This window comes from Cucurbita moschata, unplaced genomic scaffold (genome assembly GCF_002738365.1).
Source record: "Cucurbita moschata cultivar Rifu unplaced genomic scaffold, Cmos_1.0 Cmo_Scf00002, whole genome shotgun sequence".
Taxonomy (NCBI): Eukaryota; Viridiplantae; Streptophyta; class Magnoliopsida; order Cucurbitales; family Cucurbitaceae; genus Cucurbita; species Cucurbita moschata.
The window spans coordinates 2,694,298-2,720,977 of record NW_019268518.1 but is presented as its reverse complement, the minus strand read 5'-3'; the positions used below and the strand labels follow the sequence as shown (position 1 = coordinate 2,720,977).

General features: G+C 34.6%; 6 protein-coding genes across 8 annotated transcripts in view; 3 read left to right on the top strand and 3 right to left on the bottom strand.

The window, feature by feature from the left end:
* Window positions 1–3,121: 3,121 nt before the first annotated feature.
* On the bottom strand, window positions 3,122–4,994 carry LOC111430884 (glutamate decarboxylase 4-like). Its single transcript, XM_023067360.1, has 3 exons — window positions 3,943–4,994; window positions 3,807–3,859; window positions 3,122–3,713 (listed from the first exon to the last, which is right to left on the bottom strand). Exons 1-3 carry the CDS (start codon window positions 4,901–4,903, stop codon window positions 3,219–3,221), a joined length of 1,509 nt encoding a protein of 502 aa, XP_022923128.1. The 5' UTR covers window positions 4,904–4,994; the 3' UTR covers window positions 3,122–3,218.
* A 4,286-nt stretch (window positions 4,995–9,280) lies between these two features.
* Window positions 9,281–11,116, top strand: LOC111463243 (glutamate decarboxylase 4-like). The gene is made up of 3 exons (XM_023107111.1): window positions 9,281–10,302; window positions 10,386–10,438; window positions 10,532–11,116. The coding sequence occupies exons 1-3, from the start codon at window positions 9,342–9,344 to the stop codon at window positions 11,024–11,026; spliced, it is 1,509 nt and encodes a 502-aa protein (XP_022962879.1). The 5' UTR covers window positions 9,281–9,341; the 3' UTR covers window positions 11,027–11,116.
* Window positions 11,117–11,823: 707 nt separating this feature from the next.
* On the bottom strand, window positions 11,824–13,140 carry LOC111460425 (uncharacterized protein At4g26485-like). Its single transcript, XM_023103692.1, has 3 exons — window positions 12,960–13,140; window positions 12,238–12,436; window positions 11,824–12,106 (listed from the first exon to the last, which is right to left on the bottom strand). The coding sequence occupies exons 1-3, from the start codon at window positions 13,138–13,140 to the stop codon at window positions 11,824–11,826; spliced, it is 663 nt and encodes a 220-aa protein (XP_022959460.1).
* A 1,700-nt stretch (window positions 13,141–14,840) lies between these two features.
* On the top strand, window positions 14,841–15,584 carry LOC111463265 (non-specific lipid transfer protein GPI-anchored 2). The gene is made up of 2 exons (XM_023107134.1): window positions 14,841–15,244; window positions 15,406–15,584. The coding sequence occupies exons 1-2, from the start codon at window positions 14,890–14,892 to the stop codon at window positions 15,420–15,422; spliced, it is 372 nt and encodes a 123-aa protein (XP_022962902.1). The 5' UTR covers window positions 14,841–14,889; the 3' UTR covers window positions 15,423–15,584.
* Window positions 15,585–20,858: 5,274 nt separating this feature from the next.
* Window positions 20,859–22,264, top strand: LOC111463253. The gene is made up of 3 exons (XM_023107122.1): window positions 20,859–21,270; window positions 21,445–21,618; window positions 21,796–22,264. Exons 1-3 carry the CDS (start codon window positions 20,991–20,993, stop codon window positions 22,077–22,079), a joined length of 738 nt encoding a protein of 245 aa, XP_022962890.1. The 5' UTR covers window positions 20,859–20,990; the 3' UTR covers window positions 22,080–22,264.
* A 3,561-nt stretch (window positions 22,265–25,825) lies between these two features.
* Window positions 25,826–26,680, bottom strand: part of LOC111457781 (sodium/hydrogen exchanger 8) — a 41,670-nt gene continuing 40,815 nt past the window's right edge. For all 3 annotated transcript variants that reach the window (XM_023100181.1, XM_023100195.1, XM_023100188.1), the window contains one exon: window positions 25,826–26,412. In XM_023100181.1, coding sequence (XP_022955949.1) covers window positions 26,098–26,412 — 315 coding nt within the window. In that variant the 3' untranslated portion in view covers window positions 25,826–26,097. The remainder of the gene's footprint in view (window positions 26,413–26,680) is intronic.

The window sequence follows — 26,680 nt, the reverse complement described above, 5'->3', positions numbered from 1 at the left end:
TAAAAAAGCACTCATAAAATAGAGAAAGAGTGTTTATTCGTTTAATTTTCAACGTTGTGACACAATATCTACCCGTGTGAATAGATTTGAAAATATAAATTAAGAATGAGAAAAAAAATTCAGATAGATGAAAATATTATTACTCAACGAAATTCAAAATGAGAAATAAAATTGAGATGTTCAATTTTAGTTCACGTACCAATTAATATCTGCAAATAATTAAAATATAAACCGACTAAATCTTAAAAATAAAATAAAATATAGTATTAATCAAATATAAATATTAATTGATTATAAATATCTAAGATATATTTCGTAACTAATATATTCTCCAAATATTAACTAATTACGAATATTTTGACTAATTCAAACTATTTTAATTTCAAGTTCTTGACTTATGATTTTAATTGCACTAAATTCTAATACACTAAACTAAAATTAAAACAATTTTCAAATTAAATATTAACTAGTTATGATATTAATTTTAAGTTTAGAGTTGAAATTAATGAATTTAACGGTTTGTTTGCTTATATTTTCAATTGCAAAAATGATATTCTATTTTGTGACATGAATGAACTGAAACCACATCCGAATGAAAGCGATTTTGAGGATAGTATGACTAAGAAAGAATTAAAAGAAAATGAAAGTTGCTACTTATACTAATAAGGTGCACTTTCTGTCTTGGTGGCTCAATTATAAAAATATCATAGTTAAGTGTGTTTTGCTTAGAGCATTTCTGATGGGTGACCTCTCGAAAACTTCCAATGATGCATGTGAGCAAAAACAAAACATCTTAGAAAGACTCGTGTTGATTGATCTGTGGAGAAAGTGTTCACTCTTAGAATCAATGAGTAAGTAATGTGACCATGTCGCAGGAGATACAAAGTGTTCACTCTTAGAATCAATGAGTAAGTAATGTGACCATGTCGCAGGAGATACAAAGTGTTCACTCTTAGAATCAATGAGTAAGTAATGTGACCATGTCGCAGGAAATACAGGAGAACGTCGAAGATGTTGACATTACAATTATTTATTTCTTGAATTGGGATATGTTTTTCATGAGAAAACATCTTTATTGCTAAAGTATATCTTTGCAACCTTGCTAGAGAAGAAAACATTTAAAAGTAAGATGTAAAATGAAGATTATGATGCATATCCAATTTGAGACTTAGATTTTTCTCCAAGAGTTTAAACTTAAGAAATGTGGCAAATATAACATCTTTGCACGCTAAAATGACACTACACCTTGGTATTGCTTACCCTCGAGTTCATTGGTGCTACTAAATCGAGGTTAAATTTGAAGGAAGTTAACTTCACCTACTAAATTTATGAATCAACCAATTAATGTAACAACGATTAAACTAATCTCAATTTTATAGGTTGAGAACAAGTTGATTCTCGTTGGGCCGGGATTTGGTGAACCAATTGGTCGAAGCATGAGAAGGTATGAGCCTTGTCTATGAAGCAAGTTCTAGCTCACTCAAGAATGGGATGACAATGGTATGATCCTTTCTCTACTACTTCATGACAAATGATTGATAGGTATGGATGGTCTGGTCTTCTCTGCATTTGAGGTCGACTCATACCTCCTCCCAACATGTTAAGTCAACAACACTTTCAAATGTCATTGGTTGCCGTCGCATTCATCAAGACAACCTGCCTTTCTAAGAGTATGGGTAGATAACTTGACATCTAGAGATATAAACGTAGCTAATCTTCAGATTCCATAACAGTACGTTCAATACTAATTAAGAAATTTAGGCTCTTTATTAATTTTAATGATTAGAAAAGACGATGAAGTTCAAGTGTTTAATGAGTTTTGTATTAGATCTCAGGACTTGCCTTGAGATTTAATTGTTCAGGATAAATTTTTTCTATGTCATCTTAGCTTATGAAATAATTGTATGTTTAATTAATTAATTTGTCTACCTAATGTAACGACCCAAGTTTAGGATTTAGATCACGATTCAAAATCTAAATTTGGCATGGGTCTAAAGCGTGTTTAAGATGCAACTAGGAGGACCACATTGCTCTAAATTGTATAGCTAGGGGAACTGAGAACCCAATTAATCCACCGAGACCACCTAGTGAAATTGACAGACCTATGTGGACTCGTTTTCAAGCAAGGGCATACGCGTCCACCAATAGGGACGCCGAAAATCTGACACAGTGGTGGCAGGTACACTATCAATCCTTGGACGGTATGCTTTAACATTATTTGATTCAGGCTCTATGCGTTCCTTTATATTTGTTCCGTTTGTTAGCCAAGTAGGGTTTGAACTAGAACCCTTATTGCATGCATTAGTCATTAGCACCCTAGTGGAGTAGACCTAGTTGCTAAGGATAGAGTAAGAGATGGACAAGTAATCATAGGAGAATGAACCTTACACGTAGACGTGATAGTTGTGTTAGCATGATGTACTTCGACATAATATTAAGGATGATTTGGTTAGTTGAGAAATATTTCAGTATAGATTGTTACAAAAAGAAAGTAGTATTCTCACCACCATCCAGATCCACCTTAGTGTATCTCCTTGGGATGCGTCAGTATTATTTATTAAGAAGAAAGATCGACTCGATGCGTCTGTGTAGTGACTACAAAGAACTAAATAAGAGGACAGTAAAGAACCAGTACCCACTTCGTCGTATACAAGATTTGTTCAACCAACTCAGAGAAGCGACAATATTCTCCAAGATCAAAGAAGAGGATGTGTCGAAGACCACATTCAGAACAAGGTACAGCCACTATGAGTTTATGGTAATATCGTTTAGCCTCACTAACACCCTCAACGGTATTCATGGAGTTAGTGAACTGAATATCAAAAGAATGTCTCAACACATTTGTCATTGTGTTCATAAACGACATTCTAGTGTACTCAAAGATGGATCAAGAGCACAAAAAAAAAACAAAAGCCTCTCTGAGAGTCATCTGAGTTTGTTTGATATTTTTAATCTAATTTTTTAAAGATTTGGGAATACATATGCATGGAGTTTTAATTTTAAGATTGGGAATACATATGCATGGAGTTTTAATTTTAAAATGAAGTTACTTTATTATTCCATTTAAGAACTCATTACATTACCATAAGAGGAAAAAGGAAATTACAATACAACTCATATGAAGTTCAATCTCAAAATTTCATAAATGGAAAGAAAAAAAATGTTATTTTCTTTTGATTGGATTTAAACCCATCGAAAATTGCGGAGTGTCCTCTTTCTTATTTGGCAATGACTGTTACTGAAGGACCAGCTTGAGTCTCAGCAAGCTTCATCTTCCTAGCCATGGTTATATTCCTCCAATAACTCGCTATTTCCCTCCCTGCTTCCTCTGCCTTCTCCTTAGTCCCATTTTCCAAGCTTCTCGATTTTGCACCGTTCTTGGGTGGCAGAGTATCAAGCTCGGCCAACACTTTCACGATATCAAGCACCAGCCGCTCTGCAAGAGTGCGCGAGAAGTCTTCTCTGATCACCACGCGAAGAACCGACACATGCTTCGCCCCCTCTGGCATTGGGTATGCCGGTACGATCCACCCGAACCGTCGCAGCATTTCCGACACCTCGAATTCGTCGTGCCGGCTTCTGTCTTTCAGAGAGAATGCCACCACTGGCACCCCCATGTCCTTCGACGCTATGCTGAACCTTCCTGTGTTTTCAAGCCCTTGCTTCAGCACCATTGCGTTGTCGTGACAATTCTGCATCACGTTCTGATACCCCTGTTGTTCATTATATTATATACCCATTATTGTTATCACCCAAATTCATTAACAAATCGAATGTTTTGACACGGAATCGAACCCATCTCTTACCTCGAAACCCAAGCGGATTAGTTGGTAATACTGAGCGATGATTTGGCTTGACCCTGAAAGCGGATTGATGGGGAAATTATTAGACTGTTGATGGGGGGGAAATGGAGTTTGATTAGAGAAATTGGGATGATCTTACCTTTGGAGAAGTTGAGAGTGAAGGTGGGTTGATCCGCTCCGAGGTAATTTATGTGGAAAATCAGCTCTTCAGGCAAATCCTCTTTGGTTCTCCAAATGACCCATCCAATTCCGGCGTAGACAAGCCCATATTTGTGCCCACTCACATTGATGCTCTTCACCAACGGAAGCCGGAAGTCCCATTCGAGGTCTGGATACAAAAACGGCGCTATGAATCCACCGCTGGCAGCATCCACATGAATTGGAGTATCCCACCCTGTTTTCTTGTTCTTCTCCACCAACAAATCATTCAACAGCTTCACATCTTCGAATTCCCCATTGTAAGTCGACCCCAAAATGGCGGCGACGCAGATGGTGTTCTCATCCACCATCTCCACCGCCTTGACAGGGTCCATCACGTAATACCCTTCTCTCACCTTCACTTCCTTCAGCTCCACTTCAAAGTACCTCGCGAATTTCTCCCAACAAACTTGAACATTCGCCCCTGTCACGATATTCGGCTTATCATAAGGCTTCCCCTCTGCTTTCCGCTTGTTCTGCCACTTCCTCTTGAAGGCCAATCCCGCCAACATGATGGCCTCCGAGGATCCCACCGTGCCAACTCCGACCGCCGTGTCGGAATCTCCCAAGGGAGCGTTGAAGAGATGGGCAATCATATTGACACATCGATTCTGAAGCTCGGTGGTAACAGGGTACTCGTCCATATCGACGTAGTTCTTGTTGACAGAGTCCATCACCAGCTTATCGCACTCGGGCTCCATCCAAGTGGTGACGAAGGAAGCCAAATTGAGCCTGGGGTTGCCATCGAGCATGAGCTCGTCGTTGATGATCTGAAAAGCAGCCTCCTTGGGCATGGAGTTTTCGGGCATGGTGAATCTTGGAGCAGAGTCCCGCACATAGCGAGAGGCAAAGGTGGAATGAACAGAGACATCCGACTCTGAGAAAGTTTTGGAGAGCACCATTGTTGTGTATTGTATGAATTTGAAAGAGAAAGATGAAAATTGTACAGAAATTGATGGAGAAAGATGAAAAGAGAGGGTGGGTTTTATAGTACAAAAAGTGTGGAGAATCGACCTCTGGTTCCTTGCCTTTGGAAACACAGCAGAAGGTCACAATTAAATTATTAAATATCTGACCGGGTCAAATTTTGTTGGTTGAAATACCATTTATGTCCTTTTACCAAATTATTCTCTTTTATTTATTTATTTTTATTTTTTAAAATACCCAACTTATTCAATTTCCAAGCACTTTCAAGTATTGGTTAAATACCAAAAATACCCGAAGAAACACTTTAATCATTTTAATTATTTCATTACTTGACAAAAATAAATTAGAAATTGAATTATAAATTAAATTTAATGAGAGTTGGAGGTGTTCAAAAGGTAGATTAGATTGCGGGTTTAGTTCAAATAAATTAATTAATTAATTAATAGATTATATTGGCTCATAGTTCTCCTAAAATTAAATTGGTTGAACAAAAAAACGTGTGTTATATCATCATAAATAATATATATATACGTCATAGGGTTTAAATTATAATTTCAATTTAATTTCTAGAATCAATAATAATAATAATTAAAAAAAGGGGGAAAAAATAGAGAGATCTAGAATCAATTAAACACCCTGCCTTGAAGTTCAAGAAATCACCCAGCTTGACCATTGTAATTGGCAATAGCGGGTGGGGCCCGGAAACCCGAAGAATCTGGGGTGGGTTATAGAAATATGGTTTTCTTTGAGGGCACCACAGCAAATCCGTCAAACCAGTCATCGTTGACCGTACAATTTGAAGAATTCCGGTTTGGCAAGCATGTTGTTTTGATGGTCTGATTTGGAAGGACACAACTTTTCTGGCGGCGGTTTTATTGACCCTAACAATTCCCATTTTCCACATTTTATATTTATATATTTATATTTTACCAACTTTTTTCAATAATATTTTTTTAAAATAAAATATTAGCGGTTTACCTTTAAAATTAATGGTAGGTATATTTTAATTTTTTTTAAAATTCACGAGTATTTTTTAAACAAAGTGAAAATTCACAAATATATTTTTTTAAATATGATCCAAATTAAGTAATATTATTAATATATATTATATGAACACAATACAAGCTTCTAAAATGAAAGAATAATTTCTAAATGTGCTGGTTTCCATTTCCAAGCAAGTTATTAAAAGCACAAAAAAAAAGGAAAAAAAAAATAAAAATCTTTTAGAGAGATGAATAGCATTTCTAGTCATTCATGCTTTCACACTAAGCATTCGAGAACAATCTCGTTTATCATGAATATTTTAAATCTTTGTTATTATGCTTTCACATTGAAGCAAGTGATTTACAAGAATCATTTAGAAAGTTTGTAAAATAGTTTTTACATATACATCATTCAAGAGTTCAACAGAAGATCCTAATTAATTTTGGGTATCATTCAAGAGTTCAACAGAAGATCCTAATTAATTTTGGGTATGTACTCGTTACATATCGTGTACACTCAAATGAATATAAAAATGTTCAGTAAGTATCTCGCTTGTCGATTCTTAATAATCCATAAATCATGTTTTTAGTTCTTAAACCACGCGTCTAACTTATAGGACTTCCATAGGTCATAGACTAAAATCTCTCGTATAGATCTTAGACCGTTTCCATTTTCGTGGTCAAGACTCAATTAGCTCATCTAGCTCCGAACTTATCTTAATCATAGAGTTCACATAACAGCCAAATCTTACCGCTAGTAGATATTGTCATCTTTGGACTTTTCCTTCCGAGCTTCCCCTCAATGTTTTAAAACGCATTCGATAGGTAGAAATTTTCATATCTTTATAATGAATGTTTCATTCCCCTTTTCAACAAAGTTTATCTTAGTTGTTAAGTAAACATATCATAAACTAATTTTATTAAATTAATTCTAATTTTCTAACTAAATTCACAATTTAATCTATTGACGTTTATATTTAAAATAATTAACGCGAATTAGATTCATCGTCTCCAAATTTAATTCGTTGGTTTGGTCAAAGACGCGGATAATTGAGGTTCCTGCCCGGCTGCCCGTATCTTTCGTTGACTTATACTATTCATATTTAAAATAATTAAGCGAATTAGATTCGCAGCGTCCAACTTTGATTCCCTGGGACGTGGAGAATTGAGATTCCTTGATGCCCTGCCCGGCTGCCCGTATCTCTATGTTGACTTTCATATCCTTTTGACTTTTCTCTTCAACGCAATAAATTTGCTAATTTATTTAGCATTCAAAATAGTTGATTTTCTTTTTTTCCCCATTTTTCTCTGATTTTTTTTTAAAGGAAGCACCCGATTTCAAACCATTATTTTATTAGTTTTCGTAATTGGGTTAGACTAAATTTATGGGTTTTTTTTTTAAAAAAAATAAATTATTTTAATTTGTTGAACCTCTTCTTATTGAAAAAAAAAACTATTTTTAATAATCTTAATAATAATTTATTAACTTAAATAATAGTAATCCATATATCTTTTTATTTAATATGATAATTATTAACATATTTTATTTATTTTTTGGTTAATATTTGATGTAAATAAATTAGGATGTCAAGGGAAAAAAAAGGTGTTAATTATGTCTTAATTTTTGGTGGAGAAATGGGTTTTCAAATTAACAAGTTGGCATGTTATTTATGAGATTAGACAAAGTTTTAGAGGTTAATTAATATAATTAATAAATGTAAAGACGTGTGAATAATTAATGTTTGAAATGGCATTACGCAATTAACTTAATAATTCTAATTAATAATTATGAATATCAGAATTATCATAAACTTGGAATTTTTAATTTTTTTTTAGATGATTGGAAGTTTGGAATAACAAACCTATGGGCAAATTTAGTTAAACTTTGTATTTTCTCTAAATATAGAAATACCACTAAACTTTTAAGTTCAATAATGCTAATTTTTTTTAAAAAAATATTGTTTAAATAATATAGTGTTTCAAAAACATATCTGGTTATTACTATATTAAAAAATACTCTTTACTATTATATAAAAAAGTTTTAAAAAATTCTTACAGTCTAAGCATGTATGAATGAAAACTGTCTATCGACATCTCATAAATTTATCTCTAAACTTTTCAACGTTACCCTTGAAAGTTAAAGTATATTTTTGAAACGTGGTACTAAAGATAAGGATAGTTTTGAATTTGTATTTTTTTAATTTTTTTTTTTTTTTAAAATTGGACCAAAATACAAAAGGAATTAAGTCATGTCGACCTAACATCTCACGAGGGGCATGCGGCTGCGTACTTGCATGTCCTTTCAATCTAATTATAAAACAAAATCATCACTTTAAGCATGAGTTATCGTGGTTTTGTTTTGAGCTTCTCCAAAAGGCCTCATGTTAATAGAGATGTACTCGTTTGCTTATAAACCCATGATCATTTCTTAAATTAGCTAATGCGTGACTCACTCCTAACAATCTTCTACAAAACATGCCAATTGAATTCAAGGGTGAGAAAACGGTAGAAAATAAAAATTACAATATCAAGAACGATTATAATAGAGGACGAAGCATTAAAAATCAAACCGAAGCCACCCAATACCTATTGGCTAAGGGTGGCTAGCACTTGTTGGTCGTGATCGATTAGGCTTTGATCGATAGTCCATCTTAGAAAGCCTAGTAGTTGGAGATACGGAAAGAGATAGGATCATCCAAGATAACATCCAGAAGACACGAAGAATTGAAGAATTAGACGTAACTCTTCTTCACTTTGATAGAAGGAATCATAGAGTGGTTTAGAAAATTGAGAAGATATTTTGATTGGTTTCTTAACAAAATTGATACCAGCTTTTATAACCCAATTCTTAGGAGAAAGAGACCATACAAACCTCGGAACTTATCGACAAAAAAGCAAGAGCCAAAAGATACTTTAACGGCTTTAATAATGGAACTAGTCATATCATAAGATATTTTAACGGAACAATATTAATTGTCATAATAAATGAATTATAAGAAGAACGCTCGTGGTTCGTACACAAAAAAAAAACAACCTAACACTTGTGTTTACATTCTTATTCAACTAAGACATGTTTTTGTAAGAATTAAAAATTGAAGAGTTGAAAAGTAGGAACATTGACTAAGAAAATATTTGGAAAAAAAGAAAAAAAAATGTAGAAGAACCGTCAAATAAAACCTCCACCGGAAAAGAACTGTCATTTTCAAATCAAGCATAATCCAAAAACAATAAGCTCCAAATTTCGAATTTTCAAATGCATGGTTAAACCGCTACGCTCTTTGACCAATCCCCATTGCTCTGCTTGTTCCTGCCTCCCCTGCTTGATTCTCCACTTTTTGTACTATAAAACCCACCCTTCCCTATTCATCTTTCTCCACCAATTTCCATACAATTTTCATCTTTCTCTTTCAAATTCATACGATACCCAAAAATGGTGCTTCCCAAGACTTTCTCTGAATCGGACGTCTCTGTCCATTCCACCTTTGCCTCTCGCTATGTGCGGGACTCTGCTCCAAGATTCACCATGCCCGAAAACTCCATGCCCAAGGAGGCTGCTTTTCAGATCATCAACGACGAGCTCATGCTCGATGGCAACCCCAGGCTCAATTTGGCTTCCTTCGTCACCACTTGGATGGAGCCCGAGTGCGATAAGCTGGTGATGGACTCTGTCAACAAGAACTACGTCGATATGGACGAGTACCCTGTCACCACCGAGCTTCAGAACCGATGTGTCAACATGATTGCCCATCTCTTTAACGCTCCCTTGGGAGACTCCGACACGGCGGTTGGAGTTGGCACGGTGGGATCCTCGGAGGCCATCATGTTGGCGGGATTGGCCTTCAAGAGGAAGTGGCAGAACAAGCGGAAAGCAGAGGGGAAGCCTTATGATAAGCCGAATATCGTGACAGGGGCGAATGTTCAAGTTTGTTGGGAGAAATTCGCGAGGTACTTTGAAGTGGAGCTGAAGGAAGTGAAGGTGAGAGAAGGGTATTACGTGATGGACCCTGTCAAGGCGGTGGAGATGGTGGATGAGAACACCATCTGCGTCGCCGCCATTTTGGGGTCGACTTACAATGGGGAATTCGAAGATGTGAAGCTGTTGAATGATTTGTTGGTGGAGAAGAACAAGAAAACAGGGTGGGATACTCCAATTCATGTGGATGCTGCCAGCGGTGGATTCATAGCGCCGTTTTTGTATCCAGACCTCGAATGGGACTTCCGGCTTCCGTTGGTGAAGAGCATCAATGTGAGTGGGCACAAATATGGGCTTGTCTACGCCGGAATTGGATGGGTCATTTGGAGAACCAAAGAGGATTTGCCTGAAGAGCTGATTTTCCACATAAATTACCTCGGAGCGGATCAACCCACCTTCACTCTCAACTTCTCCAAAGGTAAGATCATCCCAATTTCTCTAATCAAACTCCATTTCCCCCCCATCAACAGTCTAATAATTTCCCCATCAATCCGCTTTCAGGGTCAAGCCAAATCATCGCTCAGTATTACCAACTAATCCGCTTGGGTTTCGAGGTAAGAGATGGGTTCGATTCCGTGTCAAAACATTCGATTTGTTAATGAATTTGGGTGATAACAATAATGGGTATATAATATAATGAACAACAGGGGTATCAGAACGTGATGCAGAATTGTCACGACAACGCAATGGTGCTGAAGCAAGGGCTTGAAAACACAGGAAGGTTCAGCATAGCGTCGAAGGACATGGGGGTGCCAGTGGTGGCATTCTCTCTGAAAGACAGAAGCCGGCACGACGAATTCGAGGTGTCGGAAATGCTGCGACGGTTCGGGTGGATCGTACCGGCATACCCAATGCCAGAGGGGGCGAAGCATGTGTCGGTTCTTCGCGTGGTGATCAGAGAAGACTTCTCGCGCACTCTTGCAGAGCGGCTGGTGCTTGATATCATCAAAGTGTTGGCCGAGCTTGATACTCTGCCACCCAAGAACAGTGGAAAATCGACAAGCTTAGAAGACGGCAAAAAAGAGAAGGCAAAGGAAACAGAGAGGGAAATAGCAAGTTATTGGAGGAATATAACCAAGGCTAGGAAGATCAAGCTTGCTGCAAATCAAGCTGGTCCTTCAGTTACCGTAATTGCCAAATGAGAAGATCATAGTTGCTGTTAAGGAAATAAGTTTCTTTCATTATTATTATTATTATTTTTGTTCTAAAATTTTAAAGCTATATATATGTCACAAGATTTGAAATAGAATAATATATACATATATATATATTTTAAATTCTTTTGAGCAAATCATAATTTGGTATGTAATTTATGTAAAGCGGTGGGTTATGCAACAAATTTAACAGGTTGGTGGCACATTGGAGCAACAAACCAGCGGTTAAAAGTTAATTTAATATTTTGTTTAATTAATTTATGTATGTGGTACTCATAGAATGATGTTTGTTATTTCATTTAAAATAATTAATTATTATTTAATATTTTGTTTTAATTGTATATATATATTGTCCCACTTATTATTCAAAAATCAAATAATGTATATGGGAGGGTAAAATATATTAAATAAAATCTTTTACCATCAAATTTTAAGTTTTTGAGTGTGTTTAGCTATTAATATTAATAATTATTTTCAAATAAATGATTTTAACAAAGTTTAAAAAAAATTAATCGTAAATAATTACTACATCATCAAATCGAATAATTAATTATACATGTTATAGCTACACATTGTTTCTGATTGTGGGTTTAAGATCAATTAGATGATAAATTAACATTAAGATGTTATGAAATATTTAGGGAAGATTAAGACGGAGAGACAATTTGTTCGTTTGACATGTTAGTCCTCCTTCTAACCCATGTCACTTTTATTCTATTAGAAATCACGAATCTATACAATAATATGATATTGTCTACATTCGTGAGTTAGTAATGAACTTAACCTTAGTACCTCACAAACTTGAATGTAGCGCATGCACCGACTGCACCGACGGGGAAGGCGTGGTCGCTATTGCCACCTCCCCCTCTTTTATTCTCATAATTTGGATAATCCCACCGACTAAACTCTGCCGTCTCCTTCAGAAGCAGCCCCTCCTTTTTTGCCAATTTCTCAATCTCCCATTCACAATAAGGATGTGAGATCTTGTGGGTTATGTGAATTTCACCTTTATCACTCACCAATTTCCTTGCTTCCCTAAGAAATCCTCTCACAAGATCTTGGTGGAGTCTATCAAAAACAAGTAATCACAAACACCTGTCAATCGATCGTACCCGAATGATCTAAATGATAGTGAAAGTTCTCTATTTATAACCATTTGTATAATTAAATAAATATAAGTTAAAAAGGAAGGGGTATACTTAATTTGAACAGCGTCACTTTCTGGGAAAGAAAACCCTGCATGTGGGAAGTTGAATATTATACGATCAAATTCCTTGTAGCAAAGGCTGCAGTGTCGGCTCATTGCTGTCGCATCCACTTCATGCAACACCGTGCCACCGAGCAGCCCCAACGCTTCTAAGTTGGCAGCCACACGACTGTACTTACGCAGCAACACCTCTGTTGAAGATTATTGGAAGAAAGTATAACATTAGCTAATTTAGAAAATGATAATAGTTTATAAATAAATAATACATTTCCAATAGCAAGAAGCTTTTTGAGAAAGCTTAAAACAAAATCATAAACTTATATTCAAAATGGACAGCATTGAACATCACTTGTTGTTCGCTGAAAGTGGAACAAATGTACTCACAACACCAATAAACGAAATTACACAAAAAGACATTAAGATATTTACGTGGTTCGGAGAGAAGAAATTCCCCTACCTCCACTGGTAGCAACCAATCACTCATAAAACAAAGCGTTACAAGTGAATACCTCACTATCACACTACAAAGACTCTCACCAATATGTCACTAAAGAAATACAATATGACACTCTAAACTTAATTCCAATACCAAATCCCTATATATAACTAAATCTAATCCAAATAACCCATCAAATCTATTTCAAATAATCAAATCAAAGCTAATCCAAATAACCAAATCAAATCAAAACTTATGACAATTTACAACATTATTACCATTAGAGTCGAGGGAAGTGGCAACCATGTTGGCAGCAGACCCAAAGGCCTTGGCCAAGCATGCCGAGAAGGAGAAGTCGCCTTCTCCAACCAGAAGTATGGTATGAGAGCTTTTGTAATGCATTATGGTCTTCTCGCTTACTGATCCACAATATGTAATACCGTCAACAAACCCAGCCATGGTTGATGCGAGTATTCATTGGATCTCAAACATAATGTATATATAGTTCGAAGTTGTGATTTCAAAAGGCATTATGATACGATAAGGAATCACTACAAGGGGAAGAAAAAGTAGAAAAGACTTAGAAGATATATCAAAAGAAGCATTTGTGCTTTTCTTTAGCCAATGGCTAAGTTTCTTTGCAACTCTATGTAGTTTAGGTTGCATGTAGAATCATTCAAGCTCGATATGATCAATCTTGCTTGTGGAGTGATTCGAATCTCAAACAAGTGTTTGAGATTACTTGATCAACAAGAATCATTGAAGCTAGACATGATCGATCTTGCTTCTGGAGTGATTCGAATCTCAAACAAAATGTTCTTTGCTTGAGATATTCGATCCACAAGGTAATCCGAATCTTATTCCCCTTGTAGTTGATTCCTTATCTTATCACATTACTTGTGGGGAAGATCAAACGTTTTACTCAAACTTGGAAAAGTAAGATCATGATTTTTCATGAGCATTAAAGCAATGAATTCAAAAGCCTTGGATTCATGTGGGAGTGTGAAGATTATTTAATTAAGAAGTTTTTTTTTTTATTTTTTATTTAGAATATTTTGATTACTTGGTGCAATTTAATTTCTTTTGTTCTTTTGATTCCGATGGTTACTCTCTACGCACAAATTTTTTTTTTCTTTAAATATATGATTTGTGAGGGCAAGACTTAATAGAACATAGAAAAATAAAATAGTGTATCGTCGAGGGCAAAATACACTCCACTCGGTCACGTCCCTAAAGGACACACCAACAAGAGTGTGGAGTATGAGTTGACATAGAGAGGGAACGAATGCCTTGTGAGATTTCCGACGAACACACGCATCGTCAAGGACAAGACTTTAAAAACTATGGGAATCTCATGCATTTATGTATGTCATGTGCATTCCCTGTTACATTATGCTAGTATGGACACTAGTTTCGATATTTATGTCCATCATGATATCATACGAGCATTTTCCTTTTGTGGCGTCTAACGATGCGTTAGTGCATTGAGTCAGGCTAAGCTCACGAGGTGTAACGGTTCAAGCTCACCAATAACAAATATTAAGCTTTCTTGTAAGGTTTTCAATTTATTGTTGTTTATTTCTTAGTGCATCAACAACCCAATGACAAGTCTTCATAATGCCTACCATTACACGTGTAACGCTGATGGCACACAAACATGTTAGTGGAATCATTATTCATCATTCTCTTCCAACTTTCCATCCTTCCTTCCTTTAATTTATTTTTAGTTCAAAATTACTTTTAATTCGGATTTTTAGTTCGAAATTACTTTTGATTCGGATTTGATATCAGTTCATTTATATGTCCCTTTTTTACTCCATTGTCACATGTCCACCTATTTCTATTTTCGTGTGGCTTATTCCAATTTTATCGAATGTTGGTCTGTATTCATTTAAATCTATAAACCAAGTTTGTTGAAATGGTTAATTAAAAATGGGTTCGTGATCACGTACGCCTGAGTTCATCCATGATGGGGCATTAAGCATTAGAACAATAGTGATAATTTATAAGGGCTTCCAAATCCAAATGATTGTTCCACAAGAAAACCCAATACTAAACAAGAATCCCACGCAATTCTTCCAGATTTTCCCACACAACCACCCCACTAACTCACCAAACAACCCCACTACACATACTATAAATTCACCCAATTCATGCTAAACCAAAACCCAACTCCATCTCTGCTTCATCAATCAACATTTTACAATCATGGCCTCCTTTTCCTCTGTTTCAAAACCTCTCATTGTGGCGGTGTTTGTAATTCTGGTGGCTTCCGAGGGTTTCATTGCCCCAGCTGGGGCGGCAGGAGAGTGCGGGAAGACACCGGTAGAGTCCGCGGCGTTGGGGCTGACGCCGTGCCTGGCGGCCACCAGGGATGCCAGAGCTAAGGTTTCGCCGGCTTGCTGTAGCAGAGTGGCGGCGATGTTTAATACTTCTCCGAAATGCTTGTGCGCTATTCTGCTTTCGCCGGTGAGTAAGCAGGCCGGAATTAATCCGGCCATTGCCATTACCATCCCCAAACGCTGCAACATCAGAAACCGTCCCGCCGGCAAGAAATGTGGGAGTAAGCTCAGAGCTATTGTTTCCTTTTTTATTAGTTAATTTTTTTAATATTTAAATCGACCAAAATGAAATTAAATATTGTAAAGAATTATTAGATTTTCTAAAATTCCATAGTTTTAATCTGAAACAAATATATTGAATAATGTGGTTTTGATTTTGCAGAGTACACTCTCCCTTGAGACAGCAGCCCACACCCACTTTGAGAGATGTTATAATGTTATGTTATAACTATGCTACCAAATTTCATCCAAATAAATAAGGGAATGATTGTGTTATTTTCATATTTACATGTACGAGCGCTTTCTTTTAAATATATTCGATCCTCAATAGAGGTTCAAACATACGTGTCGAGTCGGTACACTTTTGTTTGGTTTGTTTCTATCTCGATTAATTGAGTGAGAATAAGAAAAATAAATAATTTAAAAAACACATAATTGTTTTATTTGGACTTTCCCTTCGTTCCTCTTCCTGCTCCGGTATATGACTTTGATACCATTTTGTAACAGCTTAAATTCATCGTTAGCAAATATTATGATAAGGAATCACCACCAAAGAAGTAAGATTTAGATTATTTTGTTGATCGAATATCTCAAAGCAAAAACACTTATTTGAGATTCAAATCATTCTACAAGTAAGGTTGATAATGTCTATCTTGAATGATTCTAAACATGTCGTTTAAACTACATACAATTGTAAATAAACTTAGCACTGACTAAAGGTAAAGGTAAGAACACGTGGCCTTAGTGATAAAAAATCACTCAAAACAGAAAGTAAGATTTGAATTATATGGTTGATCAAATATCTCACGGTAAGAAAACTTGATTGAGATTCGAATAATTCCACAAGTACAATCGATCCTGTTAAATTTGAATGATTCTAAACATGTAGTCTAAACTACATAAAATTGTAAAGAAACTTAACTATTGGCAAGACGAAAGCAAAAATGCTCTTTTTATTACATTTTTTAAGTCGCCTTTACAAACATAACATACATGGGTTTTATATAGTTTCAAAATAAAACTCTTTGACCTCAGTTCGTAATCTTCATATTTTATGATCATAATTAATCATTATGTAAATTTAACCTAAAATTAAATAAGAAGTCTTAAAACCTAAGTACATAAATGAAACACCAAGTATCTTGAAGCTTTTGTTGCATAAATGAAACTTTATTCTTCTTAATGTGTCGTTGATATTGCATGATCAATATGTCTTGATTCATATCATATTGTCTTCTTTGACTTTCCTTTCAAATTTTTCTCAAGGTCTTAAAACGCATCTAATGCTTTGTTCCCCTCTCCAACATGACGTAGTAGCAACAATTTATATTCTGTATGATTAATTTTAAGATTCGAAATGATAATTTCAATTGTAATTTTTAATAAAAAAAAATTAGATTTATTTGTTCATAATTCATTTCTTAGCCTTTTAAGAAAACTTTAAATCGTAAAATAACAGGTCTGCCACTAAAATGATAATAATAATAAACTTAACCAAGATTTTAGATTTGGTTTTAAAAAAAAGTAGACAAGTTTAATAATTTATTAATTACTTTTATAAAAAAGTCACCTTTTTTTCCTAAAAAAACAATAATTTAAAGATGTTTAAAATGGTTATGATTTCAAAAGCATTTTTATGATTACTAATAATAAGTTACGTCATTATTTTGATTTCAAATTATAGATGTAAACAAATAAATAAATTCGAGGGGGACCAACTAAAAAAAGAAAGTAAAATAAATTAATCACTTTATCATTTCAAAATAGAAAGAAAAAATAAAATAAAACACAATTATTGCACATAAAATTGTTTGTTTAATTCTAATTATTTAAATTCATTCATCTTTACCTATATTTATAATTTAATTGATTATAAAGGGATAAGTTTCGCATATTAGTGGATCATACGAATATTCTAAATTATTTTATTACGTGAAAAAATAAATGATAATTTTTATTTGATTTATCTAATTATATTTAAATTTTGGACGTGACAAAAAAAAGTACGGGTTTTGAAATAAAGTTTTAATAGGGCATAATAACTAAATTCAATTTAAATATATAGGAATTAAATTAAACTAAATTTTTTATATATAGATTTTCAAATAAATATCAAATTATAATTAAAAAACTATAGAAAGTAAATTGAAATATTAAATTAGAAACTAAAAATCTGTGTACGGGCCTGGATTTCAAAAACCTTGTGTGATTGGACACCTTGTCTCAAACTTTTTTTAAAATAAATAAATAAATGTTATTTGTTTTTCACAATCTCGACGTTGGGCCCAGCTCAGCCCAGCCCAGTGACGAAGCCCATCTGTGATTTGGCAGTTTCAGAACCGTCTGATTGTCCATTGGGCACAAAACAGCAGAAATGCGATGCCACCTCTGCCGTCTGATTCTGAGTCAATCAATGCCTTTGGATTGTACTTGAGTGAAGACAGAGAATCTCGACCGTTCAAACTCCCATCATTATCTTCTCAACAATTTTAATTTTGTTTTTCTTAAGAAAGAAAGTGGTCCCACACGACCAGCATGGAACATCATGGACCCAGCAGCATGCCACACTGTGGGTCCCACTCCAGAAAAACACAAACCCATATATGCAAGTTACAACAATTACCCTATTTAATGAAAAACAAGACTAAAATTTAGCTACCTTACCTTAGCTTAGGTGCTACCTATCCAAATTTAGGTGCTAAATTATTCACGGTTTGATGTTCGAGTTAGAATCAAGTTTTTGAGTAACGTAGATAGTATAGAAATACGTTTCAAAACAGAAGATGGAGTTTGCCAACGTTCTCCCGACATTCTTCTCATTAATCTTGAGATACTCTTATTAGAGGAGAAGAATGACGGTTGGACAACTAGCACATGGAGCCTCAAGCTAGACTACAATTGAGTTGATATTTGCTGATCAAATCGATTTCTTAGGACTTTCTGCTCCACGATTGAGCCAACCATAAGGTATTCATCTCAAAGCCTAATTAATCCCTTATCTGCCTCATGGTAAGCTAATTGAACTAGTTATCCCTTAAGATTCAACCTCATGGTTGTGCTAGCCAATTTAGCTAACCTTTAAAGGTCATCTTCATGGTCTAGCTAGCCAACTCTTTAGAGTAGTCCTCTATTCGAGTGAGCTTATCGTTAGGGGTCGCTCCATGGTTGAGCTAGTTGACCACTAGGGGTCAGTTTCATGGTTTAGTTATTTGAGTTGGAGTTGTCCTAAAAGGTTTGTCTCAAACCCAACCTAACCTCTATTTAGAAGTTGGTCTCACGGCCAACTTGACCTCCCTTAGAGGGTTGATCATTTTCACTCTAGACCTCTGTTTGGGTAATGTCTTTTATGCTTCGACTAATCTAAAATATTTTGTTTCCTCGTATAATAACTTGCATTTTTAACACATACCAAAAAGTCAATTTTTTTACCATACAGCTTTCTTATATCAATAAATCATCACCTCTTTTGAGTCAATCAATTACTAAAACAATATTAAACCTGATTTTACTCCATTAAATTTTCTATTTAGCTCGTCATTGTGCCACTCCGATTCATCTCTACCACCTCGCCTAACCAAATAGTTGGATTTACAACCTTACAGCTCTTCCAAGTTTATTTTAATCATTGGTGTCATGTGACTTATTTCAATATTCTCGATATCATATAGTCTATCTCCTCTAAGCTCATATCATAATTATTGATGTACCGTGACTTACTTAATAGTTGGTTTTATCAACTATTAACAACTAGAATGTGACTATACATTACAATTAGCAATTTACGATTAGGGTGAGGTCATATACCTAAACTAATTGACTATATAATACAAGTAGCAATTAATCATTTAAGTACGACCCTACAATACAATTAGCAATTAATCATTAGACTTTTATAGGGAATGACACCCCACATGTTATCTTTGGTATACAACAAGTCTAGCACAATAATGGTTTAGCTAGGCTTTAGATAATATAATAGTTTATAGTTTATGTTATAGCTTATTTATTTCGTTTATTAAAAATTTCTAAATCCTTCTTACATTCCGATTATTCCAATTTATAATTTCGTATAGAGTTTACAAACTATCAGGTCGTCGAGTTATGACATATAATACTCTTTCTGGCTCAATAATGAAAGTCGATATGAATTTCTTATCCAAGTAAGCTATTTACAAACTATCAATCACTTAATGTTATAGCTACATCCAATAACATTTTTATCTTATAAGCAATGCATGAGTTGGAATAAGAGAAAATATCAATACCATTGAAATCAGGAAAAAAAAAAAAACAACAATAAACAAAAGTCAAACTTTAACAAAAAAAAAAAATTATAATTGATTTAATTGGATCAAATGGGTCGATCAAATTGAACCAGTCAATAGAACAAAAAAGAAAAAGCTTATAACGGTCCAAATCCACCGCTAGCAGATATGGTCCTCTTTGGGCTTTTTCTTCAAGGCTTTAAAAATGCGTTTGCTACGAGAAGGTTTCCACACCCCTATAAATGGTGATTTGTTCTCCTCCCCAACCCATGTAGAACATCACAATCCACTCCTTTTGGGGCCAGCGTCTTCGCTGGCACTCTTTCCTTCCTCTGATCGATGTGGGACCGCCCCCAAATTCACTTCCCTTTGGAGCCCAGCGTCCTTACTGACACACCGCCTCGTGTCTACCCCCCTTCGGAGAACAGCGAGAAGGTTGACACATCGTCCAGTGTCTGGCTCTGATATCATTTGTAACGGCCCAGATCCACCGCTAGCAGATATTGTCCTATTTGGGTTTTCCTTTTTGGGCTTCCCCTCAAGGCTTTAAAACGCATCTACTAGGGGAAGGTTTCCCCACTCTTATAAATGATGATTTGTTCTCCTCCCTAACCCATATGGGACATTACAAAGCTCGTTCTTTTTAACTTATACACTCGAACAATACCGATAATTTTCTTTCTTCACATCAACTTTCAATCTTTTAGGTTGCCTTAACTTGTTCTCTATTCCTTCACGAGAATCGCAGATCTTATTAAAACAATCCTAAAATTACCTTACACGAGAGGTGAATCTCCAACCGTCACCACCAAAACGACTCTTCCTTCAAATTGAAACAGCATAACTCTACTACACTCCCTTAAACCTCCATAAAATAATAATCATGTCAATTCTTCTCGATCGAAGATCAGTTCGAACTTAGTTTTACAAATTCATCATTAGTTTCTAGTTCATACTCGAAATTGCTACACGAAACGCCAATTAGTAAAAAAAGAAAAAAAGAAAAAAAGAAAAAAAGAAGTAATAAGTAGGAGAGTGTATTGAAGATTTAGAAAGTTGAATTAAAGTGAAAGAAAAAGCGAAAATTTGAATTGTGTATGCTTTGAGGAAGCCAACTCACTGTCCTTTCCATACCCAAAACATTAAATCATCACATTTGCAATTATTTAGTCTCCCACATTTTTCTTTTTCTTTTTTTCTTTCTTTTTTCTAAATAAAATTTATTATAAATTCAAACATTGAAAAAGAAAAAAAAAAAAAAAAAAAAAAAGTTGCGCCCCATTTTCCGAATCCCAATACCCAACACTTTTTTCTTGTTTCTTGCCGTTGACTGAGCTCTTCCAAAATCATCAAAATCTCTCTCTTTTTCTTTTTTCTTTTTTGTTTTTTGTTTTTTTGTTAAATAAATAAACCCTTTTCAATAATTTATAAATCCCCAAATTTGAATTCCCCAAATGCCACTTTCAATTTCACTAATTACGCCATGAATACTCTCACTGACCTTCACTCACTGCCGTTCTTCAACTCCGCCGTCCACCACCCATCTTCCCCGCCGCCGATTTCCACCGGCTACTTGGAAGATGCCTTCCTGGAATTCACTTCCAAACGACCCCGTTTCGATCACCATCTTCTTCAATTGGAATTCCCTCACACCTACTGGAGTTCCTGTTGCACGTGGGAAGGAGATGCCTTCAATTCCACCAACCAAATCCACCATATCAATCATAATTATGATTATTATTATTATGATACGGTTTCTCCAGGTGGGTTTTTTTTCTTTTTGGCTTTTTTTAATTGTTCATGGTGAAGCTTATTAAATGAACCAACTTTATTTGGAAACAAAAAAACAAACGTACGGTTTGTTGGGGTTGTTTTAATTGAATGAAACTGAATTGGGTTTTTTTCGTTTCGGGTTTTGGCTTGATTGAATGATTCAGATGAAATGTTCGGCGCGTCGCCAAAAAGCAGAATTAGCGATGAAACCAACACAGATCTATCCATGGGAGATATGAAAACGCCAGAAATTGAAGCGTTTTCTACTCCAAATGATTTCTATTATGAACATCAAGCCGATGCTGAGTTTTTGCCTTGCAAGCAGCCAATTTCAACAGGTTTTTTTTTTTTTTTTTTGTTGAGATTTTTCTATGAATTTGAGCTGATATGGGTATTGGGTATGCGTAATTATAATCAAAATACGATCTTGGTGGGGCAATTTGAATAATTTTCCAATAATTTTCCAATAATTTTGATGGGTTTATTTTAAAATTTATTTGGTTTGAATTGATTAGATGGTGGCAGTGTAACGAAGAGGCCCAAAAAGAGGAAAGTGGTGTATCCATTTGAGTTAGTGAAGCCCGGAGGCATCGACGGGGATATAACCTTAAACGACATAAACGAAAACATGTTGATGCCGCCGACACGGCCAGTCCGACACCCAGTTGGGGATTTCGCGTGTCGGCCGTGCGTGTCGGCGGAGGGACCGGGGCTGTCTGGGAAAGCCGTGGTGGCGCTGACCAAAATCCATACTCGAGGAAGGAGAGGGAGCATCACTATTATTAGAACCAGAGGCTAAACCCCCAAATATTGTACAGAGAGGAGAGAGAAAGAGGGAGAGAGGAGAGAGAAAATGTGTATTGTAATATAATATAATACAATGATTGAGGGATGGAAGGAGGTAATGAGTTTAAGGCTGCCTGTAATTGAGTTTTAATGAATGTTTTGGGTGTTTGGTCATTTACTCAAACATCACCACAGAAACGCAGTCTTTTTGGTCTGAATCTAACGAGGCTTTGTTGCAGAACAAAAAAGAAAAGTGGAAAAAAAGATGAAAACAAGACAGTTCTGTGTACAAACACCGAACAAAAACAACCGTTCGATTTTATGAAACTGTGTGCTGTGGGTCGACTTTATAAGCTCATTTTTAAATCATTTAAGAATACCGGATTTGAGTTACTTGCTCTTTTATCATAATTATAGAAACCCAATTTGCAATTCCATCCTATGTTTTTAGATTTAGCTATCACATTGCGTTGTGAAATTGAACTTCATAAGCTCAATTTTAAATCATTTAAGAATACTGACTTTGAATTACTTGCTCTTTTATCATAATTATAGAAACCTTGTTAGCAATACGATCGTAGTGATTTTAGATTTAGGTATCACATTGCGTTATACTAACTATTGTGTTTTATATGGTTAAAATTTGGATTAAAAAATATATTCCGACAAATTTGAATGATTAACTTGTAATAACCCGAACCCAAGATTTGAAATTTGAATTTGGTATTTGATAGTATCGACATTCTTTTATATCTCTTGCGATATGGTTACTTTACGTACTTCTTGCTTCTTAGAAAACTATCTCCATAGACCAACATAAAGTTCTTCGAGAAATCGTATAGTTCGTATGATTGAGCTACCGAAAAGAAAGATGTATTTTGTTAGTATAGATAAATTTTCAATTCTTCTAAGTTTTTTTAATCATTCTTTTCACGAGATTGTTCTTATCTGAATATGGCATCGATTCATTTATGTATCTTACGTTTACTCGAGTGACACATTGGTAATGTAATCAACTACCAAATAAAGATTTTGAATATACGATAGAATAATAATAGTAGTAGAAGGTAAAGCAGGCATTTCCTATATTGTGGTAGTGACTGCGTGGTCTGACACCTAAAAAAACACATGAACAAATCTCAAACTCAGAACCCACTGCTGATTAAATAATTGCTCAATAAAAACTAATTTATTTCGTAACCCAATTCGACAATATCCAACACATGGGCCCTTCCCTCCCTCTACTCCACTTCTCATGTTGCTGCATCATCCACCCAACCTCACACCCCTCCAATCCCTTTCTTAGGTCCAATGCAAATATAATCTCGTATCGTCAAACAGTACGTGGACTAACTTTCGATATAGCTGCAACAACAAGATGGGTATGCAAATCAACTTATAAAGTTTCCACTGACGTAAGATCACCCAAGAAACACCCCGAACAAATTAAGTTCTGAATTAGTGAATTGGATATCAAATAATTGACGATCAGAAAAATCAGTTGATATCGGATCGAGACGGTGTTATTTAATTTTATTTAATTTGGGTTGAAAGATGGGTAATTTTAAATTGCAAGCTGTAAGGCATGAAAATGGCGGCAATGCATACCTACTAAGTTGAACATTCGGTTGTGTCCATTTATTCAAAATATAGGATCTATTCTTTGGGAATGGCCCCTCTTTTTTTCTTTTTCTTTTTTTTAAACTTTATAATAATAATAATAATAATAATAATAATAATTATTATTATTAAATATATTTATTTCTTTTTGGTTTTGACTTTTATATGACTTTTGTAGGGATGGGTTTGGTTATTTGAATCACAATCTCAACCACTTTCTGAATTTTTGTACTTTCAGATTTACTATTTAATCACATTTTCAAGTTAGGTGTTTAAAAATATAATTAATATATTGTTTTAACTTTTAAATTAAACCCTTTTTTTCTAATTCCTATAAATTATTTTCAAGACATAATTTCATACTTATTAATGTATTAAATTTTGGTTAACTTATTGACATTTCCATCAATATTTATTTATTAATTTGAATATAATTTTTTTCTAAAAAATATCTATACTTATATCAACAAATTAAATAATGTTTGATTCCACATATTTTTATTTGCAATATTGTGAATAATCTTTTCATTTATTAATAAAAAAAACTTTAGAAATATATATATAACACTTTAGTGATTCAAATAAATAGAAGAAGAGGCATACTTTCCAGCTGGTGATATGAGCTTGTTGAACCTAAAACAAAAAAAAGCTAATTAATTCATCCTTTTCTTGCTTTCCTTAGGATCGCTTCGCATTCAAGCCAACTCAAATTCTTCGCCTTTTTTTTCAAATCACGTAAATTCAAATAAATAAATGGATGTTTAATTGAGTGTAGTCTCTAAATTTAAAATTGTGTTCCGTAATGTCTAATAAATCATTAAATTTTAAATTTTGTATTTAATATCTGATTGACGGGTTTGAATGGCTATTATTTTCCACACTAAATTAAAAGTTTATAAATTGATTTAACAAAAAAAAAAGTGGATTTTGTTGTGTCACATGCTAACCATTCATTTCAATTTTTACTTTTTCATTATTATAATTTAGCAGCCAAAAAAAAAAAGAAAAAAGAAAAATAGAAAAGAGAACCCATTTTTTATTTACAAATAATAAATTAAATAAAAACATTGATATGCGTGATAGAATGTCTGCTACTTTTGTTTTAGTTTCTTTTCTTTTTTTCTTTTTTTTCTTTTTTCAAATCCCCAAAGATGAGAAAATTATAATATTTTTTAAAATATATTTATCTTGGGATTTCAACTGTTTAATTTTTTCTTTTTAATTAAAAAAAAAAGTTAATACTGACGTCACAGGGTATTCCATGACGTAGGATCACACTATGGATGATATTTGCGGATCCTGATTGTGGGCCAAGGCCTGCCACCTTGGGCCCAATAATGGGTGTGTTTAGTCTCGGACTTAGAAATATGGGCTTCAACAACTTGGAAATATGGCCCAATACTCCCACACAATCAATCGAAGATCTCTTGGGGTAACAAAAAATGTCAAGAGTTTGGATTGGACCTAAATTAAACTTTTTAAGGCTAATATCTTTTAAAACACAATCATATCGTCATCTAGATCTTCACTTAGTAAATGACATGATTACTATTCCGTTGACAATATTTGAGCAAGTCGAGGTTGAGGAGTTCACAAAATGGCATATCCACGTAGTGAATAGCCTAAGCGATGGTCAAATGTTGTTTGTTCACTGCAAATCGAAAGACGGTGATTTAGGCCCACGTGATCTTAATGTTGGAACTAAATTCCATTAGACATTTAGAATAAACTTTTGGATACGACATTGTTTTGGTGTTTCTCGAAGAAGCCAAATGGAGAACATAAGTCATTTAAAAGCATTTCGGTTTGGCTGTTTGAAAAATGCAACAAAATGGACTGCTTTTGGATTGCAAAAGATGGAGATTATTTGCAAGACAATAAGTAAAAGAGAGTTTTTGTTCATGCACTACAAGACTAGCATTATTATATAACCGAATTAATATTAAAAATTAGATTAAATTATAAGTTTAGTCTTTCAACTCATAAGTGTGTATCTATTTAGTTTGTGAACAAGTGTATGATAGATCTCTAACTTTCTTGATAAACCTTTAAACTTTAAAAATGTCTGATAGATCTTTAATTTGTTTGAAAAATTTCTGAAAAGATGCTCGAGTAACCTACGATTAGCTTCATTCTCAAAGGAAAAGATTAAGACTAAGATGATCGTTTATAATTATTTGCTCATGGTCAAACTACATCAGGCACCCACTTCATGCTGGGAATTATTTCCTGTATGTCCAATGGTAACATAAGAACTGCTCACTAAACATAAAACAACTTGAAACAAGGACTCCACCCGCTATCAAATACACGCTTATTTCTTTGTTATATAGCCCACATGTAGACCACAAACAGACTAATTTACAAACAAAATGAAAAATAACCACACCTATTATAATGAGTTTCTGAATTCATGGAACCTGGTGAAATGAAAGTACACTGGGTGAATCAATTCTCACTACGACACCATCATCCTCAGCACCTGATTCCTCACTTGAATCATCCCTTGCATTAGTCTCATTTTGAGCTGATTTTTCTTGTGGTGGCCGAGCAGTGCTTGTTGGTAGCTTTCTTGCATCTAGCCTGTTTCTCATTGTAGCAGCTCCTTCTGATTTTACATATGGAAGGGGAGCACATCTATACGAAGCCATCGAAGGATTTGACCGGCTAAGGGATGGTTCAACAATGTTGCCTGGAAAACTCTTAGTTCGCTGACGAGTATCAACCTTGCAGAAAGATAGGATGAAATCAAAATCAAAATGTAATGACTGAGATATTAGGACAAACTGAACAAATACCAGTCAGTTATCTTTGGAAGCCAAAAAGATAAGATACCTTTTACTAGGTATAAAATTAGTTAGGAATCACGGCTCTCCACAATGATATTGTCCACTTTGAGCATAAGCTCTCGTGGCTTTACTTTTGGATTCCCAAAAAGGCTTTGTACCAATGGAGATGTATTCCTTACTTATAAACCCATGATCTACCCCTTAA

Bases quoted from the DNA above. Each gene is read 5' to 3' on its own strand.
- LOC111430884 (XM_023067360.1), bottom strand. From the start codon at position 4,903: ATGGTGCTCTCCAAAACTTTCTCAGAGTCGGATGTCTCTGTTCATTCC. The intron at 3,860-3,942 runs GTAAGATCATCC...ATCCGCTTTCAG, and splicing joins CACTCTCAACTTCTCCAAAG to GGTCAAGCCAAATCATCGCT. The intron at 3,714-3,806 runs GTAAGAGATGGG...AATGAACAACAG, and splicing joins TAATCCGCTTGGGTTTCGAG to GGGTATCAGAACGTGATGCA.
- LOC111463243 (XM_023107111.1), top strand. From the start codon at position 9,342: ATGGTGCTTCCCAAGACTTTCTCTGAATCGGACGTCTCTGTCCATTCC. The intron at 10,303-10,385 runs GTAAGATCATCC...ATCCGCTTTCAG, and splicing joins CACTCTCAACTTCTCCAAAG to GGTCAAGCCAAATCATCGCT. The intron at 10,439-10,531 runs GTAAGAGATGGG...AATGAACAACAG, and splicing joins TAATCCGCTTGGGTTTCGAG to GGGTATCAGAACGTGATGCA.
- LOC111460425 (XM_023103692.1), bottom strand. From the start codon at position 13,140: ATGGCTGGGTTTGTTGACGGTATTACATATTGTGGATCAGTAAGCGAG. The intron at 12,437-12,959 runs GTAATAATGTTG...AATCTTCAACAG, and splicing joins CACTTCCCTCGACTCTAATG to AGGTGTTGCTGCGTAAGTAC. The intron at 12,107-12,237 runs GTATACCCCTTC...TGTTTTTGATAG, and splicing joins AGTGACGCTGTTCAAATTAA to ACTCCACCAAGATCTTGTGA.
- LOC111463265 (XM_023107134.1), top strand. From the start codon at position 14,890: ATGGCCTCCTTTTCCTCTGTTTCAAAACCTCTCATTGTGGCGGTGTTT.
- LOC111463253 (XM_023107122.1), top strand. From the start codon at position 20,991: ATGAATACTCTCACTGACCTTCACTCACTGCCGTTCTTCAACTCCGCC. The intron at 21,271-21,444 runs GTGGGTTTTTTT...TGAATGATTCAG, and splicing joins TTATGATACGGTTTCTCCAG to ATGAAATGTTCGGCGCGTCG. The intron at 21,619-21,795 runs GTTTTTTTTTTT...TGAATTGATTAG, and splicing joins CAAGCAGCCAATTTCAACAG to ATGGTGGCAGTGTAACGAAG.